The following is a 20,108-nucleotide window of genomic DNA, read 5'->3' on the forward strand; positions in this document are numbered from 1 at the left end:
AACAGACTGCTGATGATGCAACTCTATAACAGACATTGTGGCAAGAATGATCCCAGCAAGGATACATCAGCGTCCACATAAGACTGCAGGAGTCGGATTTCTCCTTGAGAATGACATTCATACAGAGTGACCTATAGAGGAGATGGCATCCATTATTATTACCCTTAAAGTAAAGAAAATGACAAAGTACAGTAAACCCTTACATATTCACGGTTTGGCATCTTTTTTGGAACCTATTCCAATATTTGTTGAAAAGCTCACTGATTCACTGTTTTAGAGCTCAGACCAAAGCAAGAAAAGTATTACTTAGATTCAACTGGATTTTAGACTGTTTTACTGCCGCTCCTCCTCTCTCTTTAGCTCCGACTTGAAGGTTGGGCTGGGTGGCGAGGAGCTAAGTGAGGCTGCTGTTGTGAGGATTCTGCATCAACCAACCTGGACAGGAACTAAGGAGAACGACTTACTTTGAAGTGTTTCCCCACGGCACTTTCATCAATACAGACATGCAAACACCAAAGGCATGAAAAAGGTGAGCAAAAAAATTAATAAATTGTATTGGGGGGGGTAATTTTTTGATTGATTTTAAAATAAATTAAGCAATCTGGAAAACTTTCTGAAGAGTACAATAAGGCAAATAAACTAATTTTCTTCATGCAGAAAAACATTTACTTACACCACTCAAGTACATGTCGATGTACAAATTTAATCTAATTTCTTTGTTTTGGTCTCCAACTTGAGCCAGGCCCAGCTCCACCGGCAACCCGATGCCTGCTTAAAGCTGTGCCACATTGAATAGCATCCTCCACTTTAAGCACTCTCATTCTGGAAAAGAATTGACTAAAATCATTGTCAGTTTCACTTCATTTTTCACTATTACCAACTTTCAAAGGCTAATCCCAAATGCATCCTCCAGGAAAATATAAGTACAGTAGTACAGTATTCTGCGATTGGCTGGCAACTCCTGTCCTATGATAGCTGGAATAGGGTCCAGTACACCCGCAACCAGAGTGTGGAGAAGCGGCTCAGAAAATGGATGGATGGATAGTACCGTATTTTGCTGTTTTTATTGGCCATTTCTGAATTTGAAGTCAGTTCATTCTGTGAAACTATACTTACTTACTATTCTGTAAACTGTACCTGACTTCTAAGGGGGACGTCAATTAGTGGTAGACTTTTGCTATTCATGGAAGGGCCCAGTACCTATCCCTATGTATAGTAAGGGTTCACTGTACTGTAAATCTATTATGTTTTCAAAAGGGAACGGTTTGTCACCCTGTTGCTCCCGACTGTGGCAAACACCAGTGGGTCTCCCTCCTTACTGTGCCAGTTGAACTGGACTCCAAACAGAGGTTGGGCATGGTCTTCCTGTAAGAATAATTAAATTTCTTGTTTAGAGAGATGAGGATCAGGAATTAGCAAATTAGGTCTTGTATGAGCTCTCACTCGCAGACTGTTGACACACTTGAAAGAGTATCGGCACTTTTTGGACTTCCATTTGCCCTTGCCCCAACTCTTCCTGCCAGGGGCGTTCGAGGTGTTGGTGGGCGTGTCAGGGCGCTCTGCGTTGGTGCCACTTTCAACACTGACTGCATCATCCTTACACATGACAAAAATGACACAAAGTGAGCCATCAACGTACAGTATTTCAATTAAAGCAGGCAGTACATTGGATAAAACTGCACCGCAAATGCACAATGAAGAATGACGTTACATCTAAGACAGACAAGTCCAAACATTGACATCATTTCTAAATCTAATAAATGGGTATTATTTTTTTAGCACTGCTGTATTAACTTGTGCTAAATGCTACAGCTACCACCGGTGTTCATTTGATTGACAATGGAACCAGAGCAAAAGTAGGAGTATCGTAAGAACTAAATGTTCGCAACTCGTTCTGTTTTTGATACATGTTGGTGAACGTGAATACGTAAATTTGTTGAATCCCACTAAACCAACTGTTTTACTACATGGACAATGACTCGAGCTAGCTGCCTTTTATGCTCGGCTACTTAAGCACGAGGGAGCTAACTAGCTCAGCGGTAAAAAGATTAAGTCATGTCGGTCGAGAAACACAACAACAATTGACCACTTACGTTCTCGTCACCTGACAAATCAGGGTTACTGTTCTCATCACTGCTTAGCTTATGTTTCTTAACCGGTACTTCTTTTCCCGCTTGAGACGGGGACTCAGACATGTTCTTATTTTCCCTCATGTTGCTGCAACTCCGCCTTTTCCGTTCAGCGGCCTCAGCAACCGCAAGGGCTACTGGGAATGGTAGTTCAATTCCGGATTGTAAAACCAACACTGAGGTTAAGACGGATCAAAAATTGCAGGTGACATCTTCCAAACAGAGGTTCGAAATAGGTACTGTACAAATGTTTTAGGACACCTATAGCTTTGTCTTATTGCCTTTTTCACAGCAGTCATCAACAAAAAAAAGCATTACAAATTCCCACAAAACTTCATAAGTTGTACTTGGTAAGTTGTGCATGTACTCAGGAAGAAACTTCACACCAGTCACTGGTAAAAGAAAAACACAAATGCTCCAACATTTGTTCCCGTTTGTCAACGCTTCAGCCTCGGCAGAAGTCTGCGCTCCATTGCGTGATATTGTAGTTCATTATAAAAAAATAATAATAATGACTGTGCAAACTCTTTAGAAATACAAGACTCTATATACTATATATTTATTTATATATATATATATATAAAAAAAAAAACTTTTACAATTGTGGCATTGATACAAAGCCTACAATATCATCTCTTCAATATCCAAGGAGGCCTGGCTCATATCTTCAGACTGTTCATCATCATCAGCATCGTCATCATCCTCCTTGCTGTGCTCCTCCTGCTCCGATACCCTCTTCACGCCCCTCTGCTTGGACAGGGCCACAGCATAGCGAATGTTGTACATGTTGAAGTCACAGCTGAAGAGTGAAATAAAAGACAAATCAGAATTAGACTTTAATTTCATTTGGAATATTATAGGCCAAGGTGTCAAAGTCATTTTATCACAAGCCACAGCGGAGTTCTGGTTTGCCTCAGAGAGTCTTTAAGTGAAAATAAATGTGTAATCACCTCTGTGTATACACAATTCTCAACATTTTATTGTTATATATTTTTAACAACAAGCTAATTTTGGAATCAGAAGTCAGAGAGAGAGAGACAATACATACTACATTGTTCAATTCAATTTATGTAATTTATGTTAACGGTTTTATGTTCAGAAGGAATTTTGGGGAAAAATGATTGTAATATCTGTACAAGGGTGAAGAAAATGGTAATTTTGTACATATGTTCTGCCAAAATGAAAAGAACAAATGCATTTAGCAAAAACATGACGTAGACACACTCAATTTGTTTTGGTGGGCAAGAAAAGATGATGTGATGGGCGATCTACAACCCCAATTCCAATGAAGTTGGGATGTTGTGTTAAATAAAAACAGAATACAATGATTTGCAAATCATGTTCAACCTATATTTAATTGAATACACTACAAAGACAAGATATTTCATGTTCAAACTGATAAACTTTATTGTTTTTAGCAAATAATCATTAACGTAGAATTTTATGGCTGCAACACATTCCAAAAAAGCTGGGACAGGGTCATATTTACCACTGTGTTACATCACCCTTTCTTTTAACAACATTCAATAAATGTTTGGGAACTGAGGACACCAATTGTTGAAGCTTTGGAGGTGGAATTCTTTCCCATTCTTGCTTGATGTACAGCTTCAGCTGTTCAACAGTCCGGGGTCTCCGTTGTCATATTTAACGCTTCATAATGCGCCACGCATTTTCAAATGGGAGACTGGACTGCCTGCAGTCCAGTCTAGTACCCGCACTTTTTTACTACGAAGCCACGCTGTTGTAACACGTGCAGAATGTGGTTTGGCATGGTCTTGCTGAAATAAGCAGGGTCGTCCATAAAAAAGACATTGCTTGGATGGCACCATATGTTTCTCCAAAACCTGCATGTACCTTTCAGCATTAATGGTGCCTTCACAGATGTGTAAGTTACCCATGCCATTGGCACTAACACAGCCCCATACCATCACAGATGCTGGCTTTTGAACTTTGCGCCCATAACAGTCCGGATGGTTCTTTTCCTCTTTGGCCCGGAGGACACGACGTCCACAATTTCCAAAAACAATTTGAAATGTGGACTCGTCGGACCACAGAACACTTTTCCACTTTGCATCAGTCCATTTTAGATTAGCTCGGGCCCAGAGAAGCCGGCGGCGTTTCTGGGTGTTGTTGATAAATGGCTTTTGGTTTCCATAGTAGAGTTTCAAGTTGCACTTACGGATGTCGCACCAAACTTTATTTACTGACATTGGTTTTCTGAAGTGTTCCTGAGCCCATGTGGTGATATCCTTTACACATTGATGTCAGTTTTTGATGCTGTGCCGGCTGAGGGATCGAAGGTCACGGGCATTTAATGTTGGTTTTTGGCCTTGCCGCTTATATGCAGTGATTTCTCCAGATTCTCTGAACCTTTTGATGATGATATGGACCGTAGATGAAATCCCTAAATTCCTTGCAATTGTACGTTGAGGAACATTGTCCTTAAATGTTCGACTATTTTCTCACGCACTTGTTCACAAAGAGATGAACCTCACCCCTTCTTTGCTTGTGAATGACCCAATCATGTCACCCACCTGTTCCCAATTAGCCCGTTCACCTGTGGGATGTTCCAAACAGGTGTTTGATGAGCATTCCTCAACTTTCTTTTTTGTCACCTGTCCCAGCTTTTTAATGATTATTTGCTAAAAATAATAAAGTTTATCAGTTTGAACATTAAATATCTTGTCTTTGAAGTGTATTCAATTAAATATAGGTTGAACATGATTTGCAAATCATTGTATTGTTTAACACAATGTCCAAACTTCATTGGAATTGGGGTTGTATTTCCCAGGGCTCGAGTTTGACACATACACTATATTGCCAAAAGTATTCACTCACATTCGAACTTCAGTGACATCCCATTCCTAATCCATAGGGTTCAATATGACATCGGTCCACCCTTTGCAGCTTCAACCCTTCTGGGAAAGCTTTCCACAAGGTTTAGGAGTGTTTATTGGATTTTTTTTACCATTCTTCCAGAAGCACATTTGTGAGGTCACACACTGACATTGGACGAGAAGGCCTGGCTCTCAGTCTTGCGCTCTAATTCATCCCAAAGGTGTTCTCTTGGGTTGAGGTCAGGACTCTGTGCTGGCCAGTCAAGTTCATCCACAGCAGACTCTGTCATCCATGTCTTTATGGACCTTGCTTTGTGCAGTCATGTTGGAAGAGGAAGGGGCCATCTCCGAACTGTTGCCAGAAAGTTAGGAGCATGGAATTGTCCAAAATCTCTCGGTATGCTCGAGCATTCAGAGTTCTTTTCACTGGAACTAAGGGGCAAGCCCAGCCCCTGAAAGACAACCCCACACCATAATCCCCCTCCACCAAACTTTACACTTGGCACAATGCAGTCAGACAAGTATCGTTCTCCTGGCAACCGCCAAACCCAGACTCGTCCATCAGACTGCCAGATAGACAAGCATGATTCGGCACTCCAGAAAACGTATCTCTACTGCTCTGGAGTCCAGTGGTGGTGTCCTTTACACCATCGCATCCGACGCTTTGCATAGCACTTGGTAATGTATGGCTTGGATGCAGCTGCTCGCCCATGGAAACCCTTTCCATGAAGCTCTCTGTGTTCTGTTCTTGAGCTAATCTGAAGGCCACATGAACTTTGGAGGTCTGTAGCGATTGCCTTGGCAGAAAGTTGGTGGCCTCTTCGCACTAAGCGCCTCAGCATCCGCTGACCCCGCTCCGTCAGTTTACGTGGCCTACTACTTCGTGGCTGAGTTGCCGTCATTCCCAAACGGTTCCACATTCTCATAATACAGTCGACTGCAGAATATTTAGGAGCCGGGAAATTTCACGACTGGACTTGTTGCACAGGTGGAATCCTATCACAGTTCCTCGCTGGAATTCACTGAGCTCCTGAGAGCGACCCATTCTTTCATAATTGGGTGGAAAAACAGTCTGCATGCCTAGGTGCTTGATTTTATACCCCCTGTGACCATGGAAGTGATTGGTACACCTGATTCTGATTATTTGGATGGGTGATTGAATACTATTGGCAATATAGTGTATGTTATCGACAAATGGGGGATAATGATGATGATAATAATGACGATATTTACAGTTTGGCCAGGTTGTCCCAGTGTCTCTGGATGCTCTTCTGCAAAGCTTGTAGTGTGGGCAGTATGGCTCCTGACCTGCACACCAAACACTACAGTAAGATCTTGTACTGCACTCTACAATCAATTAAAGTGGGATCTGCAGCATACCTGTTCTTGAGTTTCTGTCCATGCAGCATGAGCAGGCTCTGAGCCCAAGTCATGTAGAACTGCAAGTGACCCGACTTGTCCAAGCATGCTGCCACGAAACCCAGCAACTTCTCAACATAAATGTCTGGGAGTGTGCCACAAACAACTGGAACTGGAAGAAATAATATTTCCAAATATGTCACGATACAGCTGTAGACCACAAGTGCTGGTGGTTGAGGGATGACAGTAAACCTTCCACGAATAGCGAAAAAACAAGTTTAACAGACGCCTCCCCCTTAATTAAAAAAAAAAAAAATGCCTAGATGAGTTTAAAAAATAACTATACCTTAAACTATGATCCCAAAAACACTATCCTTCCAAACTCATCTGACATTACCGTAAAAAAAAAAAAATGGCTTTCAGAAAAAAAAATGCACCAGAAGTGCACCTGTGTGAAGATTCTCCACAACTTCCACTAACAACCCAGGTTGAACTTGGCTCCTCCCCAACATACATAGATGTTAGTCTCTCAATCGAGATGTATCACTAAAACACACTTCCTTGACACCACTTAGTACTTTCCTTTTAGACTCTGCTTTGGCTTTTGCCATCTTGTGGCATCATAGAGGGTTATAGAAAAGCGCAAAAAAATGCAAACAGGTGAATTTGAGAATAGCAAAGAGGAAATAGGAGAAGTTCACTGTAGTTCACTCACTCTGCTCATGCGGCACTGTCTCCAGCACCTCCTGTTTGAGGGCTTTTTCATTGAGACGGAACGCCAAAACGATGGCTGCCGCCCACTCCTGCAACCGCAGCTGTGTGCGTATGCTAGCGGGCGTTACGTCTAGATCAAGGTCATAGGGGTCAAAGACCAAAGATCCATCGAGGGAGTAGATAAGTAGGCCCTCGGTGGTTGTGGCTGCCCAGCTGCGACCTGAGAGGAAAGTACGAATTTAATCAAACCCTAGATTATTTTCATTCAGACACCAGAAATGTATTCTTCTGTCGCATACCAGTTGGAGAGAACCGCAACAAGCTGACTCGGATCTCTGGTTTAAAGTGTCGGGAACTCATATCACCTTTGGAAAAAAAAAATGCAGGCAGAATTTTAAGAGTCTATATGCATGCTCAGTCACAACACAAAACAAGAAGGCCACTCAGTTCAGAGCTCCACCACGGCCTAACAATAATGTCAGAGAGTGGTATATTTTTCCCTCCTGGATTAACAGCTGGCCCAAGGGACTCCTAACATGTGTCTTGTGGGCTTCTAGCAGCTCGCCACCTGGTTTTAAGTAAAGCAGCAAAGGGTATAATAGTATGTGCATAACATCTGTGTTTTTATAACTAACCATCTACTTAATTCCTAATTTTTAAAACAGATTACAAAACACAAAAAGACATTACGGTGGTACCGTGAGTTACAAGTTTCAGTCACTTCGTGACCAAGCTTGTAACTAAATTTACACGGTTCCCGGCACTGTTTTAAACTCCCTTGAATGCTAGTTTAACTGTCCCCACAAAAAATACACACATTTATGACATGTACAGTTTCATAGTTTCAAGATTGCAACCATTATCACCATTTTCTTTCATTTCACACACATTCATTGATAAATCTAAAATCTATTTTAACCGACACAAACTTGACATGGAACAGCCTCAGTGTTCCCAAACTTTGTATGTAATCTTAAATATTGTAATTTTTGTATATTTTGGGCCACTTTAGGAAAGGTTATCAAATGTAATGGTGAAATAATGGCATTTAGGGTAGGGTATTTTATTGCTTTAAAATGATATTACATATAATATGATATACAATATTCCCCATTGAAATAAATTGAAACACCATTAATCCATTCCAGGAAGCAACATTTTTTTGTTATGCGCTTTTAATAAAGAAAATATAAACTGCTTTTCTGAAGTGTAATTAAAGTGATATCCTACTTATAGGTAAGAAGTCCATGCAGGCCAAAATTGACAGTATTTCCATTACAGTTAATAAATCCTCTGTCTTATCTGTCACCCCACATATTGCTGCTTTCCTTGTTACTAGCCTCACTTCTCAGATGGATTACTGCAACTCTGTATGGTCTCCCCCACAAGTCACTGTAAAAACTAGTTTGCCCAGAACTTAGCCGCCCGTAATGTCAAGAGGACCCCCACCACAGCACTCCAGCCCTGCAACTGTTCTACTGACTCCCAGTCCAACGCTGCACCCAAAATACTGATCTGCACCTTCAAGGCCAGCAATAACCTCACCCAGCCATATCTGGCTGACCTCCTTCACATTGCTATTACCTTCGACTATATCAGATCATCCTCCATCCACCTCACCATCCCTTCTACCCGGTTGTCAACAGTGGGGGACAGAGCTGTGCCGCTCAGCCCTCGTCTATAGAACTCACTAACACCTGACCTCCATAACACAGACTCATTAACCCTCTTCAAATCCAGACTTAAGACACAAGTATTACACATTATTTGCCATTATGACTGATGCTTTATGTTCAGTTATTTTTATTGTAGTTTTTCTTTCACAATGTTTGTATGGTGACCTTGAGTGCCCTAAAAAGGTGCCTGTAAATTATGAATTATGATGATTACTGTACGTTGGGACAAGCCAAGCGACAACAACAGCTGTAGTGTTGCATGTGTTCCTTTAAGGGGCGTGGTTTACTGAGTGATATCAAGAACATGGTTGTCTCTGTGAGCTTTTAGACGAGTTTTTCCCTCCTGTAGCTCTCTACTAGTGTTCTCATTTAAAATTTGTGCTTGACCGTTTGTACCACTCAAATAATGGCTGAAAATCCATCAGCGAGAGCTTCCTTCATTTTTTTTCTCTTCACTCGAGCTGCAGCGTATCTGAAGCACGCTCATAACCTGCACCCCAAAAAAATAAAAAATAAAAAAATAATCAGGCGACAGCTCATAACTCTAAAAACTAAGTTGGGGCAGTTCTAAGTCAAGGTATCATTTTATATTATATTATAAACAAATAAAGTACAAGGAAACATAAGTTAGAAGTCACATAAATAAACCCATAGCTCTCAACTGCTTTATTCAGTCTATGGTCAATGATGGTATTAATGGTGAGGGATGGGGTACCCCCTGAGAGTGGATCATAAGATTGCATAATGATAAACTACAATGACAGTTAGTCGACCTCAGACCTTTGCCAAGAGTGGAAAAACATTTTGTGTCAGTCCATCTTGATTTAGCAGGCCACATTCTGGTTCATAGAGGATGAAGGCGCAGACATTAGCATGCCACGTTTGATTCAGGTGTAGGGGGAATGGTTCCATCGTTAACTCCAGTGGCAAAACTTGAAAGTAAGTTCCTCAAACAAAAGCGAAAAAAATAAGGCGAGTCCTAAGTAGGAGAAAAGAGAATACTTTTTGGCTTACTGACAACAATTTAAATACTTGGGGAGGGTGAACAGTTCCATTGTGACACTGAGAAAATATTTATCTACATTTATGTGCCACTCTTCTCCAAGTTTCATTACTGAAATACATTTTTGAATAATCCTGCTAAATAAATAACAAAAACATACATACATATATTCTTACTGAGGTAATAAAAAAAAATGCTTAATCCGCATCAAGATTGAAGGATTTATTCTTTGACCTTAACTCCTGCCCAACCCCATCGATAGTAAATCAGAAGAATATTAAGTATTTTTTGCTTTATCCTGCAAACAAACTTAGCTGCACCATTACCTCCATGTCAGAGAAAACACTGTCAACAATGTAATCAAACCCGTACCTCTTCTCACCCCAGGGAGACTAATGTTGACCCCGTCTTTGTCACCAGCTCCCTCGTCCACCAGAGCAAGGCTGCCAAACTCTGTCATCTTACGCCGGTCTAGGAACTCCTGAAGGTAGAATGCAAGCACCTCCATTTAACACCACTGTTCTCATATCGACAAGTCTTCATTTAAGATGAATGTGCAGTCAGACCTCCATGGCATCAAAGGACAAGTTGCATGAGATCTCAAACTTCTTCAAGAGCATCTGTTCTTTGATGTTGTAGATGCAGACAAACTTGGACTGGCCGCCAGTCAGAATGGACTCTCCGTCAGCAGAGTAACACACTGATGTGAAGCACCTAGATTCGGCAAATATGAAATTTTAGCATCCACTGAGGCAACAAGACAATGAAGAAGGGATGGAGTCTTGCCACTCACTTGGCCTTGGACATCTGCTTGGCAGTGACTTTATCTGTCTCCTTGCGTCCCATCTCCAGGTCATGACGCCCTGCCACTGAGCCGACCTGCGCAGCCGTGTTGGGGTTCCAAAAGGAGATTTCGCCATTCAGCGTGGCCACTGCCAACTCTTGACCATCAGGGCGGTAAGCTACTGACAAAGCTTAGGTGACAAAAAAATACAAAATTACAAAAAAACACCACCAAGCAAATTATAGTTTTCATTTGAACCCCTTTTGGCTTTATGCTTGCCATTTGTCTCCACATTGCTTCCTTTTATGAACAATTGTAGGTGAAGGTGGGGATTTTTGTCTGGATTTGTCATGTCCAACATTAGCTTTTTGAATTGCTCAATCATATACCATTGAATCAAATTATGTCTTTTGGGAATTTTATTAAATCATTGTTATTTACTGGCTTGAATCATACAATTTGGGTAAAATGGGTTTCATTGTATAATCATCACTAGACCGTCTATCAACTCTTGAACAAGGGAGCAATTTCATGTAATATTCTTAGTTTCTGAAAGAGAAGTTTAATGGTTTACTGAATTCCAATGGAGTAAATAAATTATGCAATTTTAATTTTGAAGTGGAGATACCCTCTGCTGAGCATGGAGAATAATAAAACTTTAATTTAAGAACTAGCAGTTACCTCAGCTGTCTGTAGAAAGACTACTTTTTTGCAATATAATAAGAAAATGTGATACTGACCATATCTAAAAAAAATTTGTTTTAGATCGTTACTACCACATTATGCAAACAAAATGGTTTGTTAAAACTGTATGCAGTAAAAGCAGGAAAAATATTTTAAAAAAAATCTTAAAAATGACAGACTATATATACACACCATGTCAACAATGGCCATGAGAAATCTGAAAATGTAGTAAAATCGAAAAAGACATGAGGATTTTAATAACTTATGTGTGAAAAATGATTGTTTACCATCAGCGGTAAGGTGAAGAGTCTCCTTCACTTGCCAGCTGTCCATCATGTCCCACAAACGGATGGTCCGATCCCACGAGGAACTGGCTAGGATTGACTGAACTGGACTGAAACACAAGCAGCTAACAGGACCCTCGTGGCCACCTAAAACCTGGCCAATAACAGGAAGCATGGACATCACAATTAACTGACAGTCATTCAAATTTCACACCATCATTTTAAAGCAATAAAATACACTACCCTAAATGCCATTATTTCACCATTACATTTGATAACCTTTCCTAAAGTGGCCCAAAATATACAAAAATTACAATATTTAAGATTACATACAAAGTTTGGGAACACTGAGGCTGTTCCATGTCAAGTTTGTGTCGGTTAAAATAGATTTTAGATTTATCAATGAATGTGTGTGAAATGAAAGAAAATGGTGATAATTGTTGCAATCTTAACTATGAAACTGTACATGTCATAAATGTGTGTATTTTTTGTGGGGACAGTCAAACTAGCATTCAAGGGAGTTTGAAACAGTGCCGGGAACCGTGTTCCCACATTTACAAAGGTTCCCACAGAAACTTGCACCTGTTGGTCTTTGAAGTGTCATTGGGGGCATCTTGAAACAGTAAAAGAGGCCAAGTCATGTATATGTGTATTTTTATGAGACAGGGGGATAGTGTTAAAGCGGGGTTGGAAACAATCATGAGAATGGTTTGTTTTTTTCCCTTTTTTCTGAAACACTGATTTAATCATCCATTTATTAATGACAGACAGGCTATGACTACATTTTGAAAATATCTAATTCATAATTTGATATAGACAATTATCATGAGTATATTCTTGGCTTAGTTCAAAATTGCCCATGAATATATTGTGTGTGCATGGAAAATGAACAGTATGTAAGGGTTACAGTAAAAGCGCACCTCCAGCAGTCTTCCAGTCTGCATGGACCACAGAAAGATCTCAAATGAATCCTGAGCCCCCGCGCTCACCAGCTCCCCACTGATATCTACTGCAAGGGAAGAGAACTGCGCAGGCCGAGGCGAAGTGAACGTGCGAAAGTTTCGGTACCTTAAATGGAAGAATACATGCAAGTCAGTACATATCAACCATTTATACCAGTTTTTCCATCTATAGTGTCTGACGCTTGGCTACCTGTGCAGGTCAAACGCTCTAACCGTCCCATCCAGAGAGGCGCTCACCACAACAAAGCCACTGGAGGTGAAGGCGACACTGGAGACACTGCTGGTGTGCTCTGTGAAGGTGACGAAGCAAAGGCAGCTGTTGGTGTTCCAAACTTTGACCTACAATAAAATAGAACAAACATTAAACACCATGAAAGACAGTTACTACACACACACAATATATATATATATATATATATATATACAGTAAACCCCCATGAATAAATGCATGTGACCCTCCCAAAACATTTTTGTAACTGCTTATATTAATAGTTTCAACCAAAAATATACCACAAACAATGATCCCAAAACACTTTCACATGATTCCAAACTTATCTTACAACACTACGCTTAAAATTAATTGACTTACAGATGATTTGCTTAAAAAAAAAAAAATTGTGGCAAAGACTCCCTGTAACTTTCACGAACATCCCAGGTTAAACTTAGTGCACCCAGACATACAAAGACAAGTCTATCAGTCGAGATATATCACTTCAACATACTTCCTTGACACCAATTACTACTCTTCTATTTGCCAGGACTTTGGCACTATCTTGTGGCAGCTTAGAGATTTATAGAGCGGCCAAAACCTGAAATTAGTGGAGCTTTTCAGCGAACAGCTGAGGACAGGTTCCACAAAAAAGGAGCACTTGCAAGGAGCAGATGCTTACACTGAACTAACCACATGATAAAGGGCCAGCCCAACTGATTTCAGTTCCCGACGCCACTCACTAATGACATCCGTTAAAGGCACAGATCAGCACACAAATATTACTGTGTGTGTGTATGTGCGTAAGTCTTTTTTAGACCTTCAGCTCAGTTGTAGTAAAGCAAATTCAGAGTTTCATCGTCTAAGTTAATAAGGCATATATTGCAATTTAGTGGCCTATGTTTGGGCCAACTGGTCTTTAGACTTTCACTTAATTCCACTTCACAAAACCAGTTAATATCTTTACATTATCTTTGCTTTAGAACATTCTTCTTTTATATTTTATTTTATAATCAACCCTATTTTCCTTTATTAAAAACGTAACAACATTTTTTTTATTTTTGGGTGTCAGGAATGGAATAATTCAATTTCATTTCATTTTAGCTGGGAAAATTGATTCGATATACGAATAAAATGAGTTTAGTCACGTAACAAATTCAACTCGTAAGTCAAGTTATCACTGTATTTCCTTTTGCACTCACTTTGCCATCATCTCCTCCTGTGGCGATATACTGTCCATCTGGCGAGTAAGCCAGCGACGCCAAGTTGTTAAAGTGTCCCTGCTGTTTGAAGACGTATGATTCGCTCTGCCACTCCCACACCAAAAGCTGACCCATCCCTGGAACCACAGCTACAGTTACCAACAGACAAAAGTCAAACACCATGATGAAATGAATAATTTCTCACCAGAGCAGCCAAAGGCAATCCAGTCGCCAGAGCTGTTTAGAGCCACTGAAGCAATTTTCTGGTCTGATATACTACAAGGAGAAACAACGATAATTGTACTCAAATATCCACTTGCAGGCTTTCACTGAGCATTGCCTATCTCTGACCTGAGCGAATGGATGAGGTTAAACTCTGGAAGTTCATGCAGGTGGAAGATTCCAGTGGCAAAACCTGTGACCAGGATGTGAGTGGGCTTGTGGTAGGCAGTCGCTGTCAGGTTGTTAAAGTCGCGCTCCTTGTTGAAGAAATGCCTACATGGGAAGAGGGCAAAACTTTCAGGTAGTGCATACATACCAGCATCCTGTGGGGTGACTGAGACAACGTGAAAGGTTGACAAATGTGAAATTTGTGGCCGTATACTTACTTGCTCATGTGTTTGTATCGAACATTCTTAGTTTTCTCCTCATTTTTGGACTTTTGAGCTTTTCCTCTGATGACCTGTCCCTCTTGGGTCTCCACCTCTTCCTCCTCCTCCTGATCCTCACCCTCTCTTGGCACCTCGGGGTTGTCGAGTTTATTTTTCAAAACGAGGGAGTCCAGCTCGGTGTCACTTTCCCAGACACACAGAGTCCCATCCTGGCTTACTGTGTACAGCTGCAGACCCATGCGTACATTATGGCATTTTAATATTATCAGGGTTTTTTTTTTGGGGGGGGGGACTGAAAAAGAACTAACAGACTCACATCCAGACTGTCTTTCTCGAAGAAACATCCCACGATGACATCCTTGTGTCCGCCCAGCGAGTAATAGATGAGGTTTGTCCAACGCTCTGCACCAAAAACCCACGTGGACATGTCCTTGCTGCCCACCACAAAACACCTGGGGAAAAAAACCCACAAATCATAGTGTTAGCTTCATTAATAACTCCACATTTAGTTCAACTTCAGTCAAGTTACATTTGGCCACTGCCTTGCTCATGAACACTTCAACCGACTCAAACCCATGCAATACCCCACATAGGAATTAGAGGAGTAGCACTGCGACATGTAAAGGTTATTAGTTTAATAAAACAACTTAGTGGGCCTGATTCACAGAAATGGCGCGTGAGAAATTGCGTGTTCAATTACTGGAAAGAATTCTGTGCACTGTTCAAAATTTGTTTTAAAGTGGTGGAGACAATCGTACTGAAAGGACAATTTTGCACTTTAAGTAGTGTAGCTGTTTCAAACGCTCCACCATCATTCCAGTCCACAAGAAACCTACAATCTCGGGTCTAAATTACTACAGGCCTGTCGCCTTGACATCTGTTGTCATGAAGTCCTTTGACGCCTCGTGCTGGACCACCTCAAGAGCGTCACAGGTCCCCTGCTGGACCCCCTGCAGTTTGCCTACCGAGCAAACAGGTCTGCGGATGATGCAGTCAACGTGGGACTGCACTTCATCCTAGAACACTTTCACAGCGCGGGGACCTACGCAAGGATCCTGTTCGTGGACTTCAGCTCAGTGTTCAACACCATCATCCCTGAACTCCTTTCCTCCAAGTTTCTCCAACTCAGCATCTCGCCTGCCATCTACCAGTGGATTTACAACTTTCTGACGGGCAGGACACAGCAGGTGAGGCTGAGGGAGGCCACCTCATCCACATGCAGAATCAGCACCGGGGCACCCCAAGGTCGTGTCCTCTCTCCGCTGCTCTTCTCTCTCTCTACGTGAACGACTGCACCTCAACACACCCGGCTGTCAAACTCCTGAAGTTTGCAGATGACACCACTGTCATTGGACTCATCAAAACGGTGACAAGTCCGCATATCGACAGGAAGTGGAGCGGCTGGAACTGTGGTCCGGCCGACACAACCAAGGACTTCAGGAGGCATCCTTCGCCACAGCTGCCCCTCACGCTGTCCAGCTGCCTTGTGTCAACCGTCGAGACCTTCAGGTTCCTGGGAATTACAGTCTCTCAGGACCTAAAGTGGGCGATCAACATCAAATCCGTCCTCAAAAAGGCCGGTACCCCCCTACCCACCCTTGAGGACTTGCACGCTGCAAGAACTAAGACGAGCGTGCAAAATCCTCTTGGACGCTCCACATCCTGGTCACAAGCTTTTCCAGCTCCTTCCCTCAGGGAGGCGCTACCGATCAATGCAAACTAAAACTAGCAGACATTCCAACAGCTTCTTCCCTCTTGCCATCAACTTCTTAAACAGCTAACTTACAATTCCATTGCAACATGCTGCCAATTTTTTTGTCTTGAGTTTGTTGACACATTTCAGTCGGGCCAATTATACATTACTCGTACACTCACTGTGGTAGTCTCGCCACGCTGCACTATTTGCATATCTGTTGGTGACCAATACTGGCCACTCATGCCAGTGTAGCATCTGCACCACTTGCACACTGACTGGGGAGTATCTGCAAAATTTGCACAATCAACATTGTCCCAGATTATCGCACTACTAGTCACTTTAAACTCCACACATTCCTTGAAGTCTCGGCGCCCTTTGCATAATGGTCATTGCACCGGACTATTGGTATGTTAGTCATTCAAACTGCTCTGTGCTCGAGGACTCTGCATCTTTTTGCACAATTGTCAATTTTTTTTTTTTACCGGCGTTACCAGATAAGCAACCCTTTATTGCTCAGTGACTGTTTTTCTCAATGTCTTTATGTCTCAAAAGTGTTCTCTGTCAATTGACTGTCTGTTGTCGTACTAGAGCGGCTCCAACTATTGGTGACGGCTCCAACTATTGGAGACAAATTCCTTGTGTGTTTTTGGAACATACTTGGCAAAATAAAGAAGATTCTGATTATGGTTTCCATCAATAGTTATTTGGGAGAGCACTGCAAGCACAAAATGAAGGTACAAATACTGTAGGTGATTGTCTCCAAGTCAGTCCTCAGATCCTCCAGAAGTTCCAAAAGTGCATTGCTGAATAGACTTGCAATATATTTTTGTTTTTCAAAACAGTGCATGTTCCACATACAGTACATCATTTTACACTTGAGACAATGTGAGTCCCAGGATGCACGTCTGGAAACAATGAGTCCCTGCAATTTATCATCACGTATTACAGCTACAGTAATCCTCCACTATATGACGATTGTTGCTTCACGGTCCCGATATACTGCAGATTATACATTTATTCATACAATATATTTGTACTATCCATTGCTCTTGCTCTCTCTCAAAATATCATTGTAACGAAGTTTTTTTATGGCACTGATATAATATTACAGAGCATAATAATTATAAATAATCATAAAGTACACCCCTTTTTGGAACAGGTAACTTTAAATGAATGACAGGTTCATATTTACAAGGCGTGTGTGTGTTATATGGGGAAGACACACACACAAACAACTCTGAGCGCTGACATTTTAACGATGTTGCCACGGTCCAGTGACCTTTGTAGCTCCAGCCCTTAGAAAGCTAGCTCGTTAGCTAGCAGGGTAGTGAATGCAACAAAATAGTTAACTTCCCTTTGTACCAGTCATGCGCATCTACAGAGCAAAGGCCGGTCTGCCAGCGGCTTGCTGCGTAGTGAGCGGCGCAGCGGGTGTTACCACAACAATAAAAATTTATAGAGTCTAGGAAAAAAAAAACGTCTCCATTGTATGGAATGATAACCCGCCCCACTCTGCCTTTGATTGGCTAGCACTAAGACAGGATTCGTACTTTTGATAAGCTGTGTGAAAGCTCTTCACCAACACACATATACTTAGGGCAGGTCTTAAACCACAGCGTCTACGGTCGCAGAACGAATATGCTTTGTGCGCCCCTGCTAATTATTTTGCCTCTCAGACGGGGGACGCACATCAAACGAGATCTCTGCAGTATATTGAGGACTGACAGTAAAATTACTACCACAACATATCATAATGACTGAAACTTAACGTAACATTCTGACAGAGCCACCACTCAAAGAGGCATAATGCCGGATCCTGCACGTGCCTTTCAGATGAGGTATTTAAAGATGCAAGATTAGCAACCGCAATTCCTCTCACGTTTGATCAATCACATTGTGCGTGCTAACGTGCACTCGGTTAGTAGATCAGCTTCCACATCTGTTTGCATGAGCAATCAAGTTTGCGCCCGTTTTTGCACGTGCAAATATTTAGTAACCAATAAACCTTTCAGTGGGGTTTTCTGCTTTCTGATGTCAGTGGTCATGTGGCTTTGACTTACTTGGAGTCGTCAGTCCAGTCAATGCAGGTTGTTTCATCATAGGGACCATAGTAACTTTTGTCTAACACAAAGGCGTTAAATTCCCGCTGCTTGCCAGGAGCATGGTATAGCAACGCAACATTTTCCTTAGTGATGACAAACTTCCTGTAAACAAAAAATAAATCCGAGATCGGTATTTACACACTGCAGTGGTCGGAGTAACCGCACACATCCATCAGACATCTTTACCTGCCGTCAGGTGAGAACTGGATGCTGTTGACAGGTTTGTGAAAGTGAAAATGATGAAGGATGGTACGTGTGACGAGACTAACCAGCAATGCTGCGCCATCTGTGCAAACATACAGGATTTTCAAGCATTCACATTTTTGCAAAACTCAAGACTAGTTAAAATTGTGGTCTGACCTTCATCCACCACAATTGCCAAGTTCCCATTCGGCGAGATCCCCACACTTGTAATGTTCTTTGTAGTGGAGACTGGTAAAGTCTCAGATGTGTTGCTGAAGGAGAGACATATTACTTCCTTTTTCAATGTTTAATAAATGGAATACTATACACAACACTTACTTTTTGAGGTCAAAGAAGGAGATTCTGTTTCCAACTGGACTGATAACAGAATTGCCATCCTTAGAGAAATTTAGGTTCCCCTGACGATAGACGGCTCCAAGCAGATTTGAAAACTTAACAGAAAAAGTATTGTATTTACACACTCAAAATGTTCAACAATGCAAGACAGGAAAACGTTTGTTTCGGCAGTGATGGGGAGTAACGTTGTACATATCATTTGTCTGTCATCCTACTAAAGTACAGAGTGCGAGTACCTTTGCCAGCTATGTTGTTCGGTAACGAATAACACGGTAGCAGCACACTAGAAATGACCACGTTCTCGGTAGGTCGATGACTTTGTTAACATCAATCTGGTAAAAAATGACCGAGTCGAACCTCAGCGTTGATAACTGCACTTAATAACAGTACTTTTGGAACGAAGCAAAAGTGAATGTACAAACAAACAAAACGCAGTACGATCGATTGATTGTCCTATGCAACCTCTTCTGCTAATTCGCCGAGCAAAGGTTTGTTACTCACCTTATAAGCGAACTTCATTCTGCTCGAGATTCCTTGAACTGATTTTATAATGTATGGTCACTCTAATTCCTCATAAGTGTGAAGTGAAGTATAACTAAAGGTCTAACGACACACATGCTTGTTCCTCTAGACGCACGTGTATACATTTGTGTTGACACTTGGAACTTCCGCCTGGAGTTGCGTCAAAAATGCTTAACAGGCACCCTCTGGCGACAAGGAGGACCAACCTTCTTTTTCCTCTGCGGGGTTTGATGGCGGTTGGCAAATTTACAAGCTTAATGATGATCACTAGCTGGACTTAAGTGTATTATGAAAATGTGCAGAAACAATGCATAGTGGGGGAGGGGGGTAATATAAACTGTAGCGGGAGTATGTTTTTTTTTTCTTTTTCTAAACTTTCAAAACAGAGAATTTTTGAATGCCAGAAGTTGGCGGTTTATAGTCTGGCACAAGACACAACATATTCGCTAAGAATCATTCTTGTAGCCGATAACATTAAACAATTATCTTAAATAATTACACATATTGGGAATAGCCTGCTTCTCAGAAACAGTTGTGTCATCATTGTTAATGCGCTCTAGTTCAAGTTCCTCCATGTCATTTTTCACCGGATAAGTCCCCAACATTTCAATCAATCAAAATCTCAACTGTAGTTGACTTTACCTCTCTCTATTGACATATTTTGTTTATGTTGTGTCATAATATATGGACGTTAAGGAGCAGAAAGTACAGATGTCTGCTTTCCAATGTGGAGGGGAAAAAAAGTAAAACGTCTTCAGAAAAATGAACACTCAAGTAAAGATACAGACACTTGAT

The 20,108-nt window shown here is 41.4% G+C and overlaps 2 protein-coding genes across 4 annotated transcripts in view; both read right to left on the minus strand.

The window, feature by feature from the left end:
• eed (embryonic ectoderm development) overlaps positions 1–2,219 on the minus strand; it is an 8,230-nt gene extending 6,011 nt beyond the window's left edge. For 2 of the 3 annotated variants that reach the window (XM_061677511.1, XM_061677521.1), the window contains exons 1-4: positions 2,094–2,219; positions 1,444–1,596; positions 1,273–1,365; positions 66–131 (exon numbers count right to left, since the gene is read on the minus strand). In XM_061677511.1, coding sequence (XP_061533495.1) covers positions 66–131; positions 1,273–1,365; positions 1,444–1,596; positions 2,094–2,213 — 432 coding nt within the window. In that variant the 5' untranslated portion in view covers positions 2,214–2,219. Of the gene's footprint in view, positions 1–65; positions 132–1,272; positions 1,366–1,443; positions 1,597–2,093 lie in introns of those variants that run through there. The other variant, XM_061677530.1, reaches the window with a different exon arrangement.
• Positions 2,220–2,707: 488 nt separating this feature from the next.
• Positions 2,708–19,450, minus strand: pwp2h (PWP2 small subunit processome component). Its single transcript, XM_061679995.1, has 21 exons — positions 19,293–19,450; positions 18,774–18,886; positions 18,612–18,706; positions 18,438–18,537; positions 18,210–18,353; positions 14,770–14,905; positions 14,451–14,680; positions 14,194–14,337; positions 14,048–14,118; positions 13,843–13,979; positions 12,623–12,771; positions 12,391–12,538; positions 11,474–11,624; positions 10,512–10,692; positions 10,285–10,432; positions 10,091–10,199; positions 7,339–7,404; positions 7,041–7,259; positions 6,347–6,497; positions 6,200–6,274; positions 2,708–2,928 (listed from the first exon to the last, which is right to left on the minus strand). Exons 1-21 carry the CDS (start codon positions 19,308–19,310, stop codon positions 2,751–2,753), a joined length of 2,763 nt encoding a protein of 920 aa, XP_061535979.1. The 5' UTR covers positions 19,311–19,450; the 3' UTR covers positions 2,708–2,750.
• Between the last annotated feature and the right edge of the window lie 658 nt (positions 19,451–20,108).

This window comes from Phycodurus eques, chromosome 1, assembly GCF_024500275.1.
Source record: "Phycodurus eques isolate BA_2022a chromosome 1, UOR_Pequ_1.1, whole genome shotgun sequence".
NCBI lineage: Eukaryota > Metazoa > Chordata > Actinopteri > Syngnathiformes > Syngnathidae > Phycodurus > Phycodurus eques.